This window comes from Saimiri boliviensis, chromosome 5 (assembly GCF_048565385.1).
Source record: "Saimiri boliviensis isolate mSaiBol1 chromosome 5, mSaiBol1.pri, whole genome shotgun sequence".
Taxonomy (NCBI): Eukaryota; Metazoa; Chordata; class Mammalia; order Primates; family Cebidae; genus Saimiri; species Saimiri boliviensis.
This window is the reverse complement of record NC_133453.1, coordinates 102,694,214-102,713,792: the sequence shown is the minus strand read 5'-3', so window position 1 is coordinate 102,713,792 and position 19,579 is coordinate 102,694,214. Positions and strand designations below refer to the sequence as shown.

Here is a 19,579-nt window from a genome sequence, read left to right as displayed (position 1 = left end):
AGTAGAGATGGGGTTTCACCATGTTGACCAGGATGGTCTTGATCTCTCGACCTCGTGATCCACCTGCCTCGGCCTCCCAAAGTGCTGGGATTACAGGCTTGAGCCACCGCGCCCGGCCTAAAAATTAGCTTTTTAAAAACCATTATTGGCCAGGCTTGGTGGCTCACAGCTATAATCCCAGCACTTGGGGAGGCAAAGGTGGGTGGATCATGAGGTCAGGAGATTGAGACTACCCTAGCCACCATGGTGAAACCCCGTCTCTACTGACATACAAAAAAAAAAAAAATTAGCTGTGCATGGTGGCAAGTGCCTGTAGTCCCAGCTACTCAAAGTAATAATAATAATAATAATAAATAAATAAAAACCGTTATTTGGTAAACCAAAATCTTTTACTACCTCTACTTCATAAAAGCATTTTTCTTTGAGATGGCGTCTCTGTCTGTCACCAGGCTGGAGTGCAGTGGCATGATCTCAACTCACTGCAACCTCTGCCTCCTGGGTTCAAGTGATTCTCCTACCTCAGCCTCCCGAGTAGCTGGGACTACAGGTGTGCACCAACACGCCCAACTAATTTTTCCATTTTTTAGTGGAGATGGAGTTTCACCATGTTGGCCAGGATGGTCTCGATCCCTTGACCTCGTGATCCACCTGCCTCAGCCTCCCAAAGTGCTGGGATTATGGGCATGGGCCACCGTGCCTGGCCTAAAAGCATTGTTTAAAAGAGAAAATAAAATTTTACCCTTGTGTTATTAATATTGAAGCAAATTTTGATAAAACCTGAAAAATTTTTTTTCTTGAAAATCCTTTTTAAAAAAACAAGCATTTTGACAGTTGAGCAGCTTGTGAAAAAGAAAACAAAATAAATAAATTTTTAAGAATTAAATAAAACAAAAAGCCAAGCATATGTGTCCTAATGGGAGGTGCCCTGGAGACTCCGGCCTCCTCTCCCTCTCCCTTGCTGGAGATTTCCTGCAGGATCTGTGGGGTGGCGAGCGTCTTGTAAACCCTAGCACATTCAGCATTGGAGGCCCTGTTTTGAGGCTGGGCAGGCCTCAGACAGCGCGGCCAAGGGGCACCCTTCTGCCTTTTCGAGAGATGGCTCCAGGCGCCCTGTTGGTGGACTTACCTGTCTGCATCAAAAGAAGAGACGACAGTGGGATAGTTGAGGTTGTAGGCCAGGACAGTGGTGTAGTGATTGAAACCAAAAAAGTCATAGGTGCCATTGATCCTCTTCTTCTCATTCTCTGTAAATTCTGGTAGCCTGTGTGGAAGAAGCCATTAAGGGCAGGAGTTTCATGGAGAGCCGTGCTTTGGGAAGAGCGCTCTGAACCCCAGGCACGTGGCTGTGACTAGGGGCAACCGGCAGGGAAGGAGAAGAGGTCCTTCAGGCAGTGCAGTAAGCACCTGCAGCTCCTCCTGCCACACTGTAAACCTGGCTTCCCTAGGTCTCTACAAGAGCGTCTGAAACCCAAGGGACCACACACACACACACACACACACACAGTTTTAAATTTCCTTGAAACATTAACATATGCAAATTCTGATATTTAGCATCTATGACAGATTTCAAAATCAAGAGCATGCCTCAAGTATATACCCAAGGCTCCTCCCCTATGCTTATAAAGTTGTATCTTCTATAGTTTGTTTTTTTTTTTTTGTTTTTTTTTTTGTGTGTGTGTGTGACAGAGTCTCCCTCTGTTGCCTAGGGTGGAGTACAGTGGCATGATCTCAGCTCACTGAAACCTCCACCTGCTGGGTTCAAGCGATTCTTCTGCCTCAGCCTCCTGAGTAGCTGGGACTACAAGCGTCCGTCATAACGCCTGGCTAATCTTTTGTATTTTTGGTAGAGACGGGGTTTCACCATGTTGGCCAGGCTGGTCTTGAACTCCTGACCTCAGGTGATCCACTTGCCTCAGCCTCCCAAAGTGCTGGGATTACAGGTGTGAGCCAACGCGCCTAGCCCTTGCATAATTTTTATTTCTGTATTCTACCCTTTTCAAGTTCCTCTGCTCTTGTTGGGGTTTGTTTGCCTAGGCATGCCTCTTTTCTCCAACTCTAATAATAATAGTAGTAGCTTCAAGATCTTCAAGGTAGCAGGGGAAATATTTTGCAAATTGAATGTTTGACTTTGCAAACTGAGTATTTGCATTTGAACTTCTCAGTTCTCATGATTTCACTGAATCAATCTTTCTTCCCTCCCTTTCTTGCCTTCCCTCCCTCCCTTCCAGACAGGGTCTAGCTCTGTCCCCCTGGGGACACTGCATTCCCTCTGAGGTGGGAGGGCTGTGGTGCAATCATAGCTCACTGCAACCTCAGTCTTCTGGGCTCAAGCGATCCTTCCACCTCAGCCTCCCAAGTAGTTGGGAATATAGGTGAGTGCCACCATGCCTGGATAATTTTAAAATTTTTTGTAAAGACAGAGGCTCACGGCTGGGCGCAGTGGCTCATGCCTGTAATCCCAGCACTTTGGGAGGCCGAGACGGGCAGATCACAAGGTCAAGAGATCAAGACCATCCTGGCCAACATGGTGAAACCCCGTCTCTACTAAAAATACAAAAATTAGCTGGGCATGGTGGCGTGTACCTGTAGTCCCAGCTACTTGGGAGGCTGAGGCAGAAGAATTGCTTAAACCCAGGAGGCGGAGGTTGCAGTGAGCCGAGATTGTGCCACTGCACTCCAGCCTGGCGCCTGACAACAGAGTGAGATTCTGTCTTAAAAAAAAAAAAAAAAAAAAAAAAGACAGAGGCTATGTTGCCCAAGCTGGTCTTGATTCCCTGATCTCAAGGGATCCTCCCGCCTCAGCCTCCCAAAGTCTTGGGATTACAGATGTGAGCCACAGTGCCTGGGGAACTTTGGCTTCTTAATGGGTAGATGGAGCATTCACCAGGCACTGAGTAAAGAGCCTCTCTCCTACAGAACCTGACTAATATGCACTCATGTACAGCGTGTACAGGTGATCCTGACTGCATGCACATGCTGACAGAGAGACCCGGTGCTTCTGGTTTAGGTGTGGCCGTGAGATGCCCTGCTGAGGCTTCTGACACCTTCATCTTCTTCTACCATTAACCTGAGGGATCAAGAACCTTCCTTCCCTGGGGTTTCTGAGATGATGGAAGAAAACTTTCAAAGCGCAGCCACCTCATGTCCCTGATGCCTCTGCTCAGAAGCCAGCAGTGGCCTGTGGCACCAAATCCAAAGCCCTGTGCCTGGCTTCCATGCCCTCCACCACATGGCCTCAGCCCCTTTACTGCTGCTGGGCTGGTTTCCTCACTGTTAGCTTCTGGCACTCCACTCATTCTTACCTCTAGGCCTATCTTCACAACCCTGCCCCTTGGAAGGAATGACCTGTAATCTCCCACATTCCATCCCCTGTCAAGGCCCAGCTCAGCTGATGTCCTGCCTTATCCATGAAATCTCCTGGGTCTACCCGGCTCATCCTGATCTCATCTTCTGAGTATTCCTTGTACTGAAGAGCCTGGGGAATGGGAATGCTTGGAGCACCGTCTTTCTAGCTGGTCTGTCAGCCGCTTGAGGAGTCGACTTGCAATCCTCTCCTTCTGTGGACTCCTCCCTCTGGCCCTGGCTCGGGCAAATGGTAGATGCTCAGCAAAGTTGTGCGGATGGGCTGGACGCTCACTGGCTTTGATGGAGATCACAGTTCACAGATAAGACCTTTAGGCATAGCCTGCTCTGTGGGACTTACCCTAACCAGGCCAGGGTGTGCCTTGTGAGGAGGGAGCTGGATTTTTAATCCTCAGATGGGCTATATGGGAGAGCTTGGGGGCAAGACTCAAACGCTATGTTGGGAATTCACACCTGAATCCCGCGGGTCTTGGAGTGGTGGGCGTGTTCCCGTAGGCAGTGACCCCAGCTTCTTGTTTCCACACACACCTCTCACCCTACCTGCATGATTCTGCCCCCAGCATGAGCCCTGGGGCAGACACCGTGGCTGCAAATCTCAGCTCCATCTCTTAATTGCTGAGTCATCTTGCCCTAATCTTTGGGCCTCGCTTTACTCATCTTTAAATAGAAATAAACGTACCAACAGAAGATGGGGCTGGGTGCAGTGGCTCATGCCTGTAATCCCAGCACTTTGGGAGGCTGAGGCAAGCGGATCACAAGGTCAAGAGACTGAGACCATCCTGGCCAACATGGTGAAACCTCGTCAGTACTAAAAATACAAAAATTCGCTGGGTGTGGTGGTGCGGGTCTGTAGTCCCAGCTACTTGGGAGGCTGAGGCAGAAGAAATGCTTGAACCTGGGAGGTGGAGGTGGAAGTGAGCAGACATCCCAACACTGTACTCCAGCCTGGTGAAAGAGCGAGACTCCATCTCAAAAAAAAAAAAAAAAAGAAAGAAAAAAAGAAAAAGAAGATGGATAAACGCTGGCTGCTGATATTGCTACTCCTTCTTTGCCAAGAAAGGGTGGGTGGGTAAGTAGGGGCACTTTGGTGCAGACCACCGCCACCTGCTGGCCAAATGATGCAAAGCACATGCCTGGCTGTCACCCACTGCCACCCACATTCACACATGAGGTGATGAAATAGGATAGGATGAGCTGGGATTTGTCTGCGGAGTGGTGTAGTGGGGTTGCTCAGAGGTGGATATCCCTGGGACAGATCTCCTGGCTGTTGTGCAAAATAATAACCATAATAGCAAACCCCTTTTGTCAAACACATAGCAGTGCCAGGTCCTGGGTTAAGCTTTACATATATGATCACATTTAACTTCCCAGCAAACAAAGAAGCTCAGTCATGGTAAACTGCCTGAGACACGCCTCTGTAACCCTGATGCCCATGCCCTCACCACTGCGGGCACCAGGCCCTTACCGAGACTTGCTGAGGCCTGCAGCCAAGCTCCTTTCACGGATCCGTGTCTTCATCACCTCATTGTAATCTCCATTCTTGAAAATAGGATGTGCAAACCAGCCTCCCATGAACTGCGCGTAGGGTGAGGGAGACAGTCAGCCCAAGCATTACAGGTGGGCACAGCAAGAGACAGCACCATCCCCGCTCAAAAGTGCCTGGCCTTAGAACCTCCCTTCTTTTTCCATACCCCCAGCCTAAGTCTCATCTTTGTGGGTCCTGCCTGTTGCAGCTTCAGTGCTCACAGTTTTACCAGCTGGGTCTGTACTTGCTCAGCTGCTGTTGCTCTGAAGGCAGGGCCACCTCTTCATAATTACAGCTTGAGGTGACAGGAACTGACCCGGGCACTAGCCCTGGTGTTCAACAAATGCTTCCTGGCTGCCTTTGGAAGGGTCTCACAGAGGAGAAGGGAGAGGCCACAAGCCTTCAGGCTCCCGGTTCCCTCTCTCACCACTGAGTGGCTGAACTTCCTCATCCACATGCCCAAGAAGCAACCAGAACGTTCTGGGGAGGGCCGAGATGCAAGGCTTTCCTGACTTCCCAGGCAAAGCATAACTCTTCATGGGCTTTCACAGCCCGAGTGGGAACTGTTTGACCTATTTTCTAATGATATCTAGGCCATCCTTATCATGAGGGGGAACACATGGCACCCAAACACTATAATGCTGGGGGGTTTGAGAGCCTTCTTTAGTCTCTTCAAATCCTCTCCTCACCTGCTGGCTGCTGCTGGGAATATAGGGTGAGGGCAGCTTCCATTCATGGTCAGAGATGAGGCATGGAACACACATGCCCTGGTAAAGAAGCTTAAATGCACCCACTCCAAGGTACCACACTGGATGTTTTGGTGGAAGCTGCTTCTAATAGGAGATGCATCTGTCATAATCCATGGCTGCAGTATCACAGTTCACCAGTAAGTAGCTCAATTTAATGATATGACAGCCTAACATTTCCTGACATCTGAGTTTTGATTTCAGGAAAAAAGGAAATGTTGCTCTAATTCACCAGTTCTGTGAGTCTAACATGGGGGATACATTAATTTTGTTTCAAAGCTGTTTCCCCAGCTGGCTAGCAAACCAGAAAATTAAGCTCTTGGTTGCATTTATTAATTTGACTATCTTTATCAAGGTCTCTTGTGAAGAATTTGGCAAACCAAGGCCCTTGGTGTTCCCCCTGAGGGAGTTATAGGGCCACAGTTGGCAGACTCTTCCACAGAGCCCAAAGTGGGAACCAATCCAGAGAGAAACACTTGCCTTTTCTTCCTGATGCAAAATGTAGAAGGCGGCACCTTCTCGCCCTTTCAGAGACTCTATGAGGGGCCAGAGGAGCTCTGCCGTGAATGAGGATCATTCTTCTCCTTCTCTTGTCAGGATTTCAGGTGGAAATAAAGGTAGGTCATGCTGGCACCTGCTTTCTTTTTAATTAACTAATTGATTAATTTATTTTTTGGAGATGAAGTCTTGCTCTGTTGCTGAGGCTGGAGTGCAATGGCAATCTTGGCTCCAGGGTTCTTCTGCCTCAGCCTCCTGAGTAGCTGGGACTACAGGCATGGACCACCACACCTGGGTAATTTTTTGTAATTTTAGTAGAGATGGGGTCTCAACATGTTGGCCAGGCTGGTCTAGAGCTTCTGACCTCAGGTGATCCACCTGCCTTGGCCTCTCAAAAGTTCTGTGATTACAGGCATGAGCCACCATGCCCAGCTGGCTTCTTACTAATGTCTCTACTTCCTAGGGGTGAAATTCCGTGACCAAAAGATGCTGTCCTTAAACTCACTGAGTTGGCAAATTAGGAGCACTAATGAGTTTCACAGAATCTAAAGCCCTCAGGTTAAGAAATACATAGGCTGGAACTAATCAAACTAAATGGCAACACCTAAAGGTGAACTGTGACATTGCAGCCCAGCTCTGTTAGCTACTCTAGTCCAACCAGGGAGACTGAAGGCATGGAATTTCTTTGAGTTAACTTCAAACCAATGCAACAGAAAGAATTACCTGTACAAACGATTTTTAAAAACTTAAAGACAACCTAATTCCATAGACCAGGCATCCCCAAACTACAGCCCGCGGGCCGCATGCAGCCCCCTGAGGCCATTTATCCCGCCCCCTGCTGCACTTCAGGAAGGGGCACCTCTTTCATTGGTGGTCAGTGAGAGGAACACAGTATGTGGCGGCCCTCCAACGGTCTGAGGGACAGTGAACTGGCCCCCTGTGTAAAAAGTTTGGGGACGCCTGCCATAGACCTTATCACTTTCATCACAGCAAACTTATGAGGTAGGTAGGGCATCTCCAGTTCAAAGATGACAAAACTAAGGCACAAAAAGTTTAGATGATTTTCCCAAGTTCAGAAAATCAGGTAGTAGCAAAACCAGGCTTAGATCCTAACAATTGTTTTTTTGGGTTGGGGGTGGTCTTTCTCTGTCACCTGGAGTTCAGTAGTGCTGAAATCATGGCTCACTGAAACCTTGAACTCCTGGGCTCAAGCCTCCACCTTAGTTAGCCTCCTGAGCAGCTGGGACTATTGGTATGTGCCACTATGCTCTAGTAATTTCTTTTTTTTTTTTTTACAGACAAGGTCTTTCTGTGTTGCCCAGGCTGGTCTTGAACTTCTAGCCTCAAGTAATCATCCTACCTCAGCCTTCCAAAGTGCTGGGATTATAGACATGAGCCACCACACCCTAAATTTTTGATTCACAATCTGTTTCTATTAGACTGGAAGGAAAGATGGACAAGAGTAAGAACAAGCACCCAGAGGAAAAACAGACCTGAACATATCTCCTGGCTGCCTCCACATCCTCCTGGTTAGACGGATCTCTGGGTTCAGCCCAGTCACTGCTGATGGTGATGGAAATCACGCCACCTTGACTGGCGCGGTACACATCGTTGTACAAATGCCAGGCCTCAGCATGAGCTTTTATTAGGTTGTGGCCAACAATGTAGGGGGCAGTGCCAGGCCTAGCGGAGATTCCTGGGAACATACACATGGACATCAACAGAGAATGGAGAGAATGGATGTGACTGAGAGTGTTAGTCCCTGCCTGCAGGTGTCCCTTCTGTTTGGGAGAAGGGATGTAGATTCTGGCATTAGGAAGATGGGAATTCAAACCCTGGCTCTCCCTCTTATTAGCTGGCTGTGTAACTTTGGGTTACAGAGTGGCTCATATGTCTCAGGCAAAATACCTATAATAGAGACACCCATCACAGAATCTAAAGCCTCCAATTTAAGAAATGCTTAGGCTGGAGCAAATCAAGTCAAATGGTGACACTTAAAGGCAAAGTGTAATGATGAATATACCAATTACTCTGATTTCATCATCACATATTGTATACATGTATCAGAATATCATTTTGTACTCCATTCACATGTATAATTATTGCATATCTACCAAAGATAAAAGAAAAAAAATCCCTTAGGGTCAGATGTGTTTTATAATTAAATGTTTCCTTTGAGAAAAAGCCCATGGGCCTGGGACAGCTCTCCATAGTCAGGCACACTGACAACCTCTGCAGCAGAACTTAGGAAGGTTCGCTCAGTGCCATAAACACCATCAGCGGCCTCCTGCTGGCTTGAGTCAGGTTTCACTGCTATTAAATGAGCTCAGGTCAGCCAAACCAATTGTAAGAACCTTTGGGATTTGGTAATTGTGAAAAACAGACTGTAGACCTCTACAGCCTAACAAACTGTCCTTCCCCACTTCAATGTGCCCACATCTTCTATCTCAGAGACCTTCCAACCTGAGGCCAATCAGAGTCACAGAGCAAAGAAATGAAGCCACCTTGAGGTATTGAGATGTGAAATTCAAGTTCAGCAATGCAAAGTCAGGAGGGAAACTTCGACAGCTCTGAGCAAGAGGCAGGGTTTCGGCTATGGGGCTTTCTTGGCTGCCTCCTCCTGTGCCATCCAGGTTTCAACTCTCAATGTGCTAAGAATGCCATGTTCCAAGGAGCCGACGAGCCAGGCCTGGGACCTACCTGGAGCTTTTGTTCCGGAGCCATAGCCCTCGTAAGCAACGACAAAGGGCTCATTCAGCGTGATCCAAAACTTCACCTTGTCTCCCAGCCTCCGGAAGAGCACATCTGCATACTCCTTAAACCGCTGCACAATGGTCTCATTCTCCCAGCCTCCTATATCCTGGAGTGCCTGCGGTAGGTCCCAGTGGTAAATGGTCACCTGGGAAGAAGCCAGATCAGCTGTTCCATCAATTATGCTTTCCATGGGAAGCCCTGGGTTACATGTGCCAGCATCAACATCTGCTGCTAATCCTGAGAGTGACTTAGACAAAAAGGCTCAAAGATTTTTTTTTCCTTTAGGGAAGAGGTAAATTGCTTTCAGGGAGAACCAGATGGCTGAGATCAAGGTTGGGAAGGAAACTCTTTTTATGTTTTTTGAATTCTGCATCATGTGAATTTACTAACAATTAAAAAGTTAAATTTGAGGTTGGGCACGGTGGCTCATGCCTTTAATCTCAGCATTTTGGGAGGCTGAGGCAGGTGGATCATTTGAGGCCAGGAGTTTGAGACCAGCTTGGCCAACACAGTGTAACTCCGTCTCTACTAAAAATACAAAAATTAGCCAGGCATGGTGGTGCATGCCTGTAAGCCCAGCTACTCAGGAGGTGAGAAACGAGATCCAACACTGCACTCCAGCCTGGGTGAATTTAAAAAAACAAAAACTAAACTAAACTAAACTAAATTTGAAACCAGTATTTTGTTTATATGATAAATGTGCTCCCCAGCCCCGCAGGTGGACTTTCCCAAGACCTGGCCAGGGCCCACCGTACCTGGGGCTGGATGTTGGCGGCCAGCAGTGTGTTGATGAGCCGCACATAGTAGTTCAGGCCCGCTTCACTGATGTACCTGGTGGTTCCATCAGGGAGGATACGAGACCAGGAGATGGAAAAACGGTAGTGGGACACACCCAAGTTCTGCAGGGTGACCAGATCCTCAGCAAGCTTGTGATAACTGTCACAGGCCACGTCTCCAATGGCATCATTCTCAATCTTCAGTGGTGTGTGAGAAAATGTGTCCCAAATACTGAGTCCTTTGTCATCTGCTCTCCACGCACCTTCGATCTCAAGGTGATAAGACATGGTCTAATTAGGTCATTCAGTCAAGCACTCACAGGTTCCTTTCTGCCACTGGGTGAGTCCCAAGTCAGGACGCTTCTCAGCATCATCTCCTCTGGGAGTCTGCTCTGGCCTCCCGCCCCCTCAGTCTCAGCACTCTCCCGGCCTTCTCTACATATATGGCCTGGCCACTCCTGCACTAAGACAGACACAGGCAGAAGATGGAAAGCAAGAACCACCACTAACTGCCAGGCAAGTTGCTCTTACCTTTTTGTATCCCGTTTTTCTGGGAAAAAATAAAACCATCCTATTTTCTGTATGAGTGAGCCTCATTTGGCATGAATATGGTAGCAGTGTGATGTTGTTAAGGGCATCAGAATAAGCTCAGGTCCACAATAAGAGCCTAAGTGAGCAAACTGCTGGCTTGGAAGGATCTAGCTGAGGAATAAAGGGTCCAGGAGGGACTCGTCATAGTCATGGGCTGTAGAACAGTGTTTTGGTCAATGCTGGACCCGATAAATGATGCTGGTCAAATAAGATTATAATGGAGCTGAAGGCCGAGCACAGTGGCTCACGCCTGTAATACCAGCACTTTGGGAGGCTGTGGCAGGCGGATCAAGAGGTCAGGAGATTGAGACCATCTTGGCCAACATGGTGAAACCCCATCTCTACTAAAAATATAAAAAAAATTAGCTGGACGTGGTGGCATACGTCTGTAGTCCCAGCTACTCGGGAGGTGGAGGCAGGAGAATTGCTTGAACCCAGGAGGTGAAGATTGCAGTGAGTCGAGATAGCACCACTGCACTACAGCCTGGGTGACAGTGCAAGATTCCATCTCAAAATAAATAAATAAATAAACAAACAAACAAACAAACAAAAAGATTATAATGGAGCTGAAACATTCCTATTGCCTAGTGCTGTTGTAGCCATCGTAATGTCATAGAGCACTACATTATTCATGTTTGTGGTGGCACTCTTGTCAATAAACCTACCGTGTGGCCAGCAATATAAAAGCAGGGCACATGCAGGTCAGGTGCTGTGGCTCACACCTGTAATTCCAGCACTTTGGGAGGCTGAGGGAGGAGGATCACTTGAGGCCAGGAGTTTGAGACTAGCTCTAGCAATATAGCAAGATCCCCGTCTCTACAAAAAAATTAAAAATAAAAAGTTCATTGGGTGTGGTGGCATGTGCATGTAATTCCAGCTACTGGAAAGACTGACTGATCCTCCTGGCTCAGCCTCCCGAGTAGCTGGGACTACAGGCACACACCACTACACTTGGCTAATTTTTTTTGTTTTGTAGATACGGGGTTTTGCCATGTTGCCAGGCTGGTTTTGAACTCCTGGACTCAAGCGATCCTCCCACAGCACTGGGATTGTAGGCATGAGCCACTGCACCCAGACCAATGTGCTTGTTTTAAGGTAAACATTATCGCAAAAGAGTAAAAAAGTTAAAAAAATTAAAGTAAAAATGTTACAGTAGGCTAAGGTTAATGTATTATTGAAGAAAGGCATTTAAAAAATAAATTTAGGCCAGGCGTGGTGGCTCAAGCCTGTAATCGCAGCACTTTGGGAGGCCGAGGTGGGTGGATCATGAGGTCTAGAGATGGAGATCATCCTGGCCAACATGGTGAAACTCTGTCCCTACTAAAAATCCAAAAAAAAAATTAGCTGGGCACGGTGGCATGTGCCTGTAGTCCCAGCTACCCAGGAGGCTGAGGCAAGAGAATTGCTTGAACCTGGGAGGTAAAGGTTGCAGTGAGCCGAGATCATGCCACTGCACTCCAGCCTGATACCTGGCAACAGAGCGAGACTCTATCTAAAAATAAACAAACAAACAAATAAATAAAATGAATTTAGCATAGCCTAAGTGTGCAGTGTTCATAAAGGCCACAGTAGTGTACAGTAATGCCTTCCTATTCACTCACCCCTCACTCACTGACTCACCCAGAGCAACTTCCAGTCCCGCAGGCTCCATTCATGGTGAATGCCCTGTTCAGCTTTTATACCTTATTTTTACTATGCCTTACTACATTTAGATACACAAATACCACCGTGTTACAAATGCCTATAGCATTCAGTACAGTAACAATCTGTACAGGTTTGTAGTCTAGGGGCACTAGGCTATACCATGGTGTGTAGTAAGCTACACTATCTAGGTTTGTGAAAGTGCACTCTGTGTGATGTTCACACAAATGTGAACTCGCCTAATGTCACATCTCTCAGAGCAAATCCCTGTTGTGAGAGAAGCATGACTGTATCCATATGTCTTTGCCCAAGTGCTTCTGCCCAGGCTCCCCCTGCTCCATCTGGCATCTCAGGACAGCCTGCCTTACCATGCTGGTCTGGCTAAATTTGGGGCTGTGAAGAAGGTAGGCTGTCTGGAAGAGGCCCTCCCAGATCCCACACTGCCCTCCATGGGTCTGCTGGCATCTCCTGTTCATGCATCTGCCCTTCACAGCAGTAAGCCTAGAGCCTGGTGCAGGGCAGGTGTATGGTCAGTGGTGTCCCACCACCCTGAACTCCTCACCTGATACGCAGCAGAAGCCGCACTCCAGATGAAACCCTCAGGAAACCATCCATACACAAACTCATCCTCCTTGGGCAGTGGCATGCCGTTGTTGGTAATCACCTCTGTGTAGTACCTGGCAGAGGCTCTTGCTGTGCGAGGCCTGTTTGTGTTGTTGAAATCGACACGGTACAGTCCAAACTTGACTGTGTAGCCATTCAGCCACTCAAAGTTGTCCATCAGAGACCAGGCAGCATATCCTCGAAGGTCTACACCATCGAGCCTGTAGGCTGGGAACATCCCAAAGAAAGCAGAGGAGAGCCTTACATCAGGAGGCAGGACCTCCACGTAGCCAGCCTAGTGCTAGCTCAACTCAAGGCTGTCATCCTAAAAGTGACATATGCTGTGAGGGACCAACAGATCATCTGTTGATCTTACTTTTTTGCCATCACTATGACCCCACAGCAAGCATTAATGACTGATCATCTCCAAATCAACTTCTTCTGTTGGGGTAAAGGAACATGCATCAAACTCAAGAGCCCCAGCCCACTTAGGAAGTTAAGCCCAATGCGCCTGTAGTCTCAGCAACTGGGGAGGCTGAGGCAGGAGAATTGCTTGAACCAGGGAGGCGGAGGCTGCAGTGAGCCGAGATCGCACCATTCCATTCCAGCCTGGGTAACAGAGTGAGACTCTGTCTCAAAAAAGGAAAAAAAAAAAAAAAAAAAAAGATCAATGAAACAAAAAGTCAATTTTTAGGCTGGCATGATGCCTGTAATCCTAGCACTTTGGGAGGCAGAGGCAGGCAGATCACTTGAGGTCAGGAATTTGAAACCAGCCTGGCCAACATGGTGCAACCCCGTCTCAACTAAAAATACAAAAAAATTAGCCAGGCACAGTGGCCACTGCACTCCAAGCTGGGTAACAGAGCAAGAATCCATATCAAAAAAAAAAAGGAAGTCCCAAAATGTGAACTTACACAAGTTTCTTATTCTGGGATGCATGGGATAAGCTCTATGAAGGCAGAAATCTGTGTTTTGTTCACTGCTGTAACCCCAGCACCTAGAATAGAACTTGTCACAGTAGTTGCTCAGTAATGAATGAATGGGCCCATGACAATATAAATACTCTGCCAGGAATCCTGTGTGTGTTGTGTTTGTGATTTTCCTCTGCAGAGACAACCACAGCCATTTTTCCTCCAGCTTCTCAAGGAACATATAACTCCCAAACAGATAAAGAATTATGGAGTTGGGATGTAAGACAGAGACAACTATAGCCTTTTCCCCCAGCTTCTCAAGGAACATATAACCCCCAAACAGATAAAGAATTATGGAGTTGGGACCCAAGAGAAAGACTTGTGGATGGTTCATAAATCATTCTGGCAAACCATTTCGGGCACATGACCCAGGGAACGTTGGAAGGTTTCTTTAAGGAGAACTGAATCCTCACATACCTTTCAAAGCCTCATTGATGTAGGTTTTGTGGTAAAATATCCTATCAGTATCCTCCTCGTTTGGATTGGTCAACCCCACTCCATTTTCGGTGATGTAAATGGGGATGTCACCATACTCTTCCTTGATCCAGTTCAGCAGCCTTCGCATACCCCAGGGCACAGCTCTGTTCACTGCAGTGGAAGGCCATGAAGGGTCCTCCTCCGTGGTCATCTCCTGGTCATCTTCATAGGACGGTGGGTTTAGCCTGGGTGTTTTGTACTGCACAATTCTGGAGGAGTAGGTGTTGAGGCAGAAGATGTCAGCCGTTGCCCTAATGAACCTCTTCTCTTCCTCAGTGAAACTTGGCAAGCGGGAGGTGGCTAAGTGTTGCAGTTCACTCCGGTTCCCCACTTTCCATTTCATGGCATCAGGATAGTCTCCGTTTCTAAAAATGGGGTGTGCAAACCAGCCCAGAGAGAACTGCAGCATTCGGTCAGCAGCTTCCACATCTCTGGGGACCCCCAGTGACTTGGGTTCTGCCCAGTGTGTACTGAGGCTCAGAGAGATGACCCCCTTCTGCTCCTGCCTGTATTTCTCATCGTACGTGTGATAGACTCTAGCATGGGCTTTGATAATGGCGTGTCCTATCCTATATGGTGCCCAGCCTGGGTCCTTCACCCCTGGGGGAAACTCCCCTGAGCCATAACCCAGCCATGCCAGATACATGGGCTCATTAAAAGTCATCCAGAACTTGACTCTGTCACCAAAGGTCTGGAAACAAAAGTCTGCATAGCTGTCAAACAACTCAATCAAAACAGGATTCTCCCAGCCTCCAATATCCTGGAGGGCCTGGGGCAGGTCCCAATGGAACAATGTCACCATGGGAAAGATGTTGCTTGCCACCAAGCCATCAATCAGCCTATTGTAATAATCAACCCCAAGACTATTGATAGAGCTGTTTCTCCCAGTTGGGAAAATCCGAGACCAGGAGATAGAAAAGTGGTAGGCCTTCACCTTCAAAGCTCGGAGCATATTCAGATCGGCATCCAGCTGGTGATAGCTGTCACAGGCAATGTCTCCAGTGGCATTGTCTTTCACATTGCTCCCTGGTGTGTGGGTAAAGTTATCCCAGATGCTGGGGCCTTTGCCGTCGGCATCCCACCCTCCTTCAATCTGATAAGCAGAAGAGGACACACCCCACAGAAAGTCATCCCGAAACGTCCCATGGTAGAACAAATCTCTTTCAAACTTGGGTTGGCTGGAGAACTTTTCCCAAACCACTTTAGCCTTGGAGGGTACCTCAGATGGAAAAGTTAAGGCTCTGACTTTGGAGGGGAGGTTTGCTGTATTAGGTGGTGGCAGTCTTTTTGCCACGTTGGTGAGGAAACCGTTCTTTTCTATGATGCTGGTGAAAAAGTAGGCAGATTTCCTGGGAGTCCTTGGCTTGCTGCTGTCGTTGAAGTTGACATGGTGCAGGCCAAACCTCTGGCTGTAACCAGAGGGGCCTTCAAAGCCGTCAATGAGGGAACGAGCAATGTAAGAACGAACATCCACGGAGTCTTCCTTGATAGCTGTGAAGAAAAACAAAAATTAGATGTATTTATTTATGGATCTATTTAATTGAGATGGGGTCTCACTGTGTTGCCCAGGCTGATCTCAAACTCCTAGACTCAAGAGATTCTCCCAAGTTGCTGGGACTGACTACAGGAGTGAACCAGCACACCACTTTTATTTATTTATTTATCAGACTAGTCAGCGCATTAGTGAGAAGGGGGAGAAGGGTTCTAGAAGCCGTTTGATCTGTAACTGGTTGTGAACAATCAATTGAGATAAGTTATTACCTTGGACCAGCAAGGACTTTCAATAAAATAGTTTCTATTGAAAAATTAGAAGTATAGTTTTTGTTACTAATGATGCTTTTAAAAAGTATTCCTTTTCACATGAAAGTTTTGGAGGTGACTTGGGTTACCTCCCAAATGTTCACCCCTTTTCCTCCTCAAAATGGAGAAAAGGAAAATCCACAAGACCCTCACAAAACATTAGGCCACTTCTTTGGCCATAAATCTCAAACCAAAGGAGGATCTCCATCTTAAAATAAATAGTGGAAGGGATATGTCCCATGTGTTACCACTAGGATGTCTTGGTTTTATTTATTTATTTACTTATTTATTTATTTTTTATTCTTTTGGTTTTATATAGAATACATAAATCAATCATCTTGTGTGTGTGTGTGTGTGTGTGTGTGTGTGAGCAACATGGCTATTTATTCACCCAGGTGCAGGCAGGCTGAGTCTGAAAAAGACCATAAATCAATCTTCTAACAATGTGCTGTTGTTTTTCCTTATGTTTAGTAATATTGACATTAAATGATTATATATTTCATATTTTAAAAAAGAATTAAACCAGCCTGGGCAACATGATCAGACTCCATCTCCATTAAAAAAAAAAAAAAGAAAAGAAAAGAAAGAAAATTAGCCTGGCATAGTGGCGTGCACCTATAGTTCCAGCCACTTGGGAGGTTGAAGTGGCAGGATTGTTTGAGCCCAGTAGGTCAAGGCTGCAGTGAGCTGAGATCATGCCAGTGTGCTCCAGCAATGGGCACCAGAGTAAGACCCTGTCTAAAAACACCAAAATTAATTAAACAAATAAATAAAGCCTAAAACATGTATTCCCTGGCACAGTACATTCAATGGTGGCCCCAAAAGATATATCTAAATTCTGGCCAGACACTGTGACTCATACCTGTAATCCCAGCACTTCTGAGAGCCTGAAGCGGGCAGATTACCTGAGGTTGGGAGTTCGAGACCAGCCTGACTAATAAGGAGAAACCCCATCTCTACTAAAAATATACAAAAATTAGCCAGGCATGGTAGTGCATGCCTGTAATCCCAGCTACTCAGGAAGCTAAGGCAGAAGAATTGCTTGAACCCGGGATGTGGAGGATGCCATGAGCTGAGATTGCATCATTGCACTCCAGCCTGGGCAAGAAGAGCAAAATTCCATCTCAAAAAAAAAAAATAAAAAAGGATATGTCTAAATTCTAACCCTTGATACCAGTGACTATAACCTTATTTGGAAAAAGGATCTTTGCAGATGTAATTAAGTGAATGATCTCAAGATAAGAACATCCTGGATTAACTGAGGACTGACCTGTGAGATGAAACCTATTTGCCATACCTTTCCAATTAGAATAAAAAGACATATGAAATAGTATTTTAGGTAAGAATGAGGCCATAGATGTGGATCAACTGGATCAAAATCAATGACACAATATAGATTTTGCAGCCAATTAAAGGAAATGAAGACCAGTGTGGCTGGAGCAATGAGGGAAGAGTTAATGGGTTGGAGTTGGGAGGAGCACTTGAGTCTAGGAGTTTGAGGCTGTAGTGGGCTATGAACATGCCACTCCATTCCAGCCTGTGTGACAGAGCAAGACCCAGACTCTTAAAAAAAGTGTGTGTGTGTATATATATATGATGAGGCTTGATGACAGCATGGGACTGAGATGGGCAGAATGTGGAAGGGAGGTTTCTAGGCAATAAGGACACTGGGTCAGGCATGGTGGCTCATGCATGCAATTCCAACACTTTGGGAGGCTGAAGTGAGATTGCTTGAGCCCAGGAGTTTGAGACCAGCCCGGGCAATGTGAAGAGATCCCATGTCTAAAAAAATAAAAGCCAGGCATAGTGATGTACACTGTGGTCCCAGCTACTCAAGAGGTTGAGGTGGGAGGGAGGATGGCTTGAGCTTAGGAGTTTGAGGCTGCAATGAGCCATGTTTATGCCACTGCATTCCAGCTCTCTAGCTGGGCAACACAGCAAGACCCTGTCTCAAAAACAAAACAAAACAAAACAACCACAGAAGCAAAGACGTGAATGACATGAATGACCTTTGGGAAAGAGAGTTACGAAGCTGATGTGAAGCACTCCCCACTATTACTACCAAAAATGCTTTCCTTGGCTCCATTTCCCTAGAAGACTTTCTTTGTACCATTAAAAAAACTGTGAAGACTTGGAGAAGTACCACCCACCTTCCAATCACTGGCATATCCATTGTTCTTACCCTTGAGCACTTCATTGATATATTGATTGAAGTAGTCTACTCTCAAGGAATCATCAAAGAGATCTTCACTTTCCCCTATGGGCATGCCATTCCCGGCCAGGTATATTGGAACTTCTCCTCTTGTATATTCCAGGGATACAAACTTCAACAGCCTCCTTATCCCCCAGGGCACCACACGAATCCAAGAGGATGAGGTCTGGGGCCATGCATGGCTCACGTGTTGGGAGAAGCCTCCAATGGTATTGTAGCTAGGGATGCAGGTGTTTTGTGGGGCATTGCTGATAAGGCGGGAGGTGTAATGAGACAGACCCAGAAAATCAGCAGAGCCTTTCAGGAGCTGCTTCTCTGCTTCTGTGAACTCGGGGAGTTGTGCCACAGGATGGGGGCACTGTCTGTTCATCTGTTGAATCTGGGTCCTCAGGGTGGCTGGGTAGTCTCCATCCACAAAGATGGGGTGTGCAAACCAGCCCAGCATGAAGTGCAAGTAGCGCTCAGAGGCTCTCAGGTCCTCAGGCCTCTCTGGAGACAGGGGTTCTGCCCAGTCTGAGTTCAGCACAATGCCCACATGCCCCTGCTGCTGTGGGCGATGGTGCTTATTGTAGTGGTGCCAAGTTCTGGCATGAGCCTTGAGGACCAAGTGAGCCACCTTGTGAAAAAGTAAAAAGGAAATACAGTGATTAGTAATAATAACAATGCAACAACAGGACTAATGAACCAGTAACAGGTCAACAAGTCAATAAAGACAACAACAACAGAAGATGGCCAAACAGGAACAGCTCCGGAGAGCAGTTCCCAGTGAGAACAGCGCAGATGGTGAGTGCTCACCACATTTCCAAACAAGTTTTCACTGCCTACAGACCAGGAGATTCCTGGGCCGAAAAGCGCCACGAGTTTTCAGCACAGTGATTTCAGTCAGTGCCTGGTTGGTGCACAGAAACTCACACAATTCTGGGCAGCCATTTTGGCTGGCGCTTGGAATGCCTGGGAGACAAAGTCACCCATTCAACTGAAAGGGAGGGGGCTGAAACAAGGAGCCAGGCGATCCAGCTCAGTGGGTACCACCCTCACAAAACAAGCAATCTGAAACATTCTGGATTGAGAGTTTTGCAGCAAGCACAGCTGGACCCAGGACAGTCCAGCTCAGAGGGGGGAAGGGCGATAACGACTACTGAGGCAGTCTGCCACTACAGAGATAGTTCACACAGCAGTTGGACAGAGCCTGTGGCAGCTCAGCAACACCTCTGCTGGCAGAGTGTGACTGGACTACTCCATGTGAGGTGGGGCATCTATGAAAAAAGGTGGCGGCATGACAGGAATTTACAAATAAAGCTGACCTTCCTAGGACAGGGCACCTGGGAAAAGAGGCAGTTATGAGTTCAGCTGCAGCAGACTTATAGGTACCTGCCCAGCGGCTCTGCACAGAACAATGGAGCTCCCAGCACAGCACTTAAGCTCCGATAAGGGACAGACTGTCTCCTCAAGCAACACGCTGACCTCCGTAAACTGGCAGGGATAGCAGACGAAGAAACTGGTGGCAACCGTTGCTGCTCTGCAGCCCCTGCAGGTGATCTCCAGGCATGCAAGGTCTGGAGTGGACCTCCAGTGGTCCTGCAGCAGAGGGGCCTGACCATTAGAAGGAAAACTAGGCCGGG

At 47.2% G+C, this 19,579-nt stretch overlaps 1 protein-coding gene across 2 annotated transcripts in view; it reads right to left on the bottom strand.

The window, feature by feature from the left end:
- Positions 1-19,579, bottom strand: part of LCT (lactase) — a 66,209-nt gene that overhangs the window by 14,691 nt on the left and 31,939 nt on the right. The window contains exons 7-14 of one of the 2 annotated variants that reach the window (XM_003922008.4): positions 17,928-18,573; positions 13,886-15,436; positions 12,457-12,725; positions 9,642-9,932; positions 8,833-9,031; positions 7,626-7,828; positions 4,829-4,938; positions 1,127-1,261 (exon numbers count right to left, since the gene is read on the bottom strand). In XM_003922008.4, the coding sequence (XP_003922057.2) occupies positions 1,127-1,261; positions 4,829-4,938; positions 7,626-7,828; positions 8,833-9,031; positions 9,642-9,932; positions 12,457-12,725; positions 13,886-15,436; positions 17,928-18,573 (3,404 nt within the window). Of the gene's footprint in view, positions 1-1,126; positions 1,262-4,828; positions 4,939-7,625; positions 7,829-8,832; positions 9,032-9,641; positions 9,933-12,456; positions 12,726-13,885; positions 15,437-17,927; positions 18,574-19,579 lie in introns of those variants that run through there. The other variant, XM_074399742.1, reaches the window with a different exon arrangement.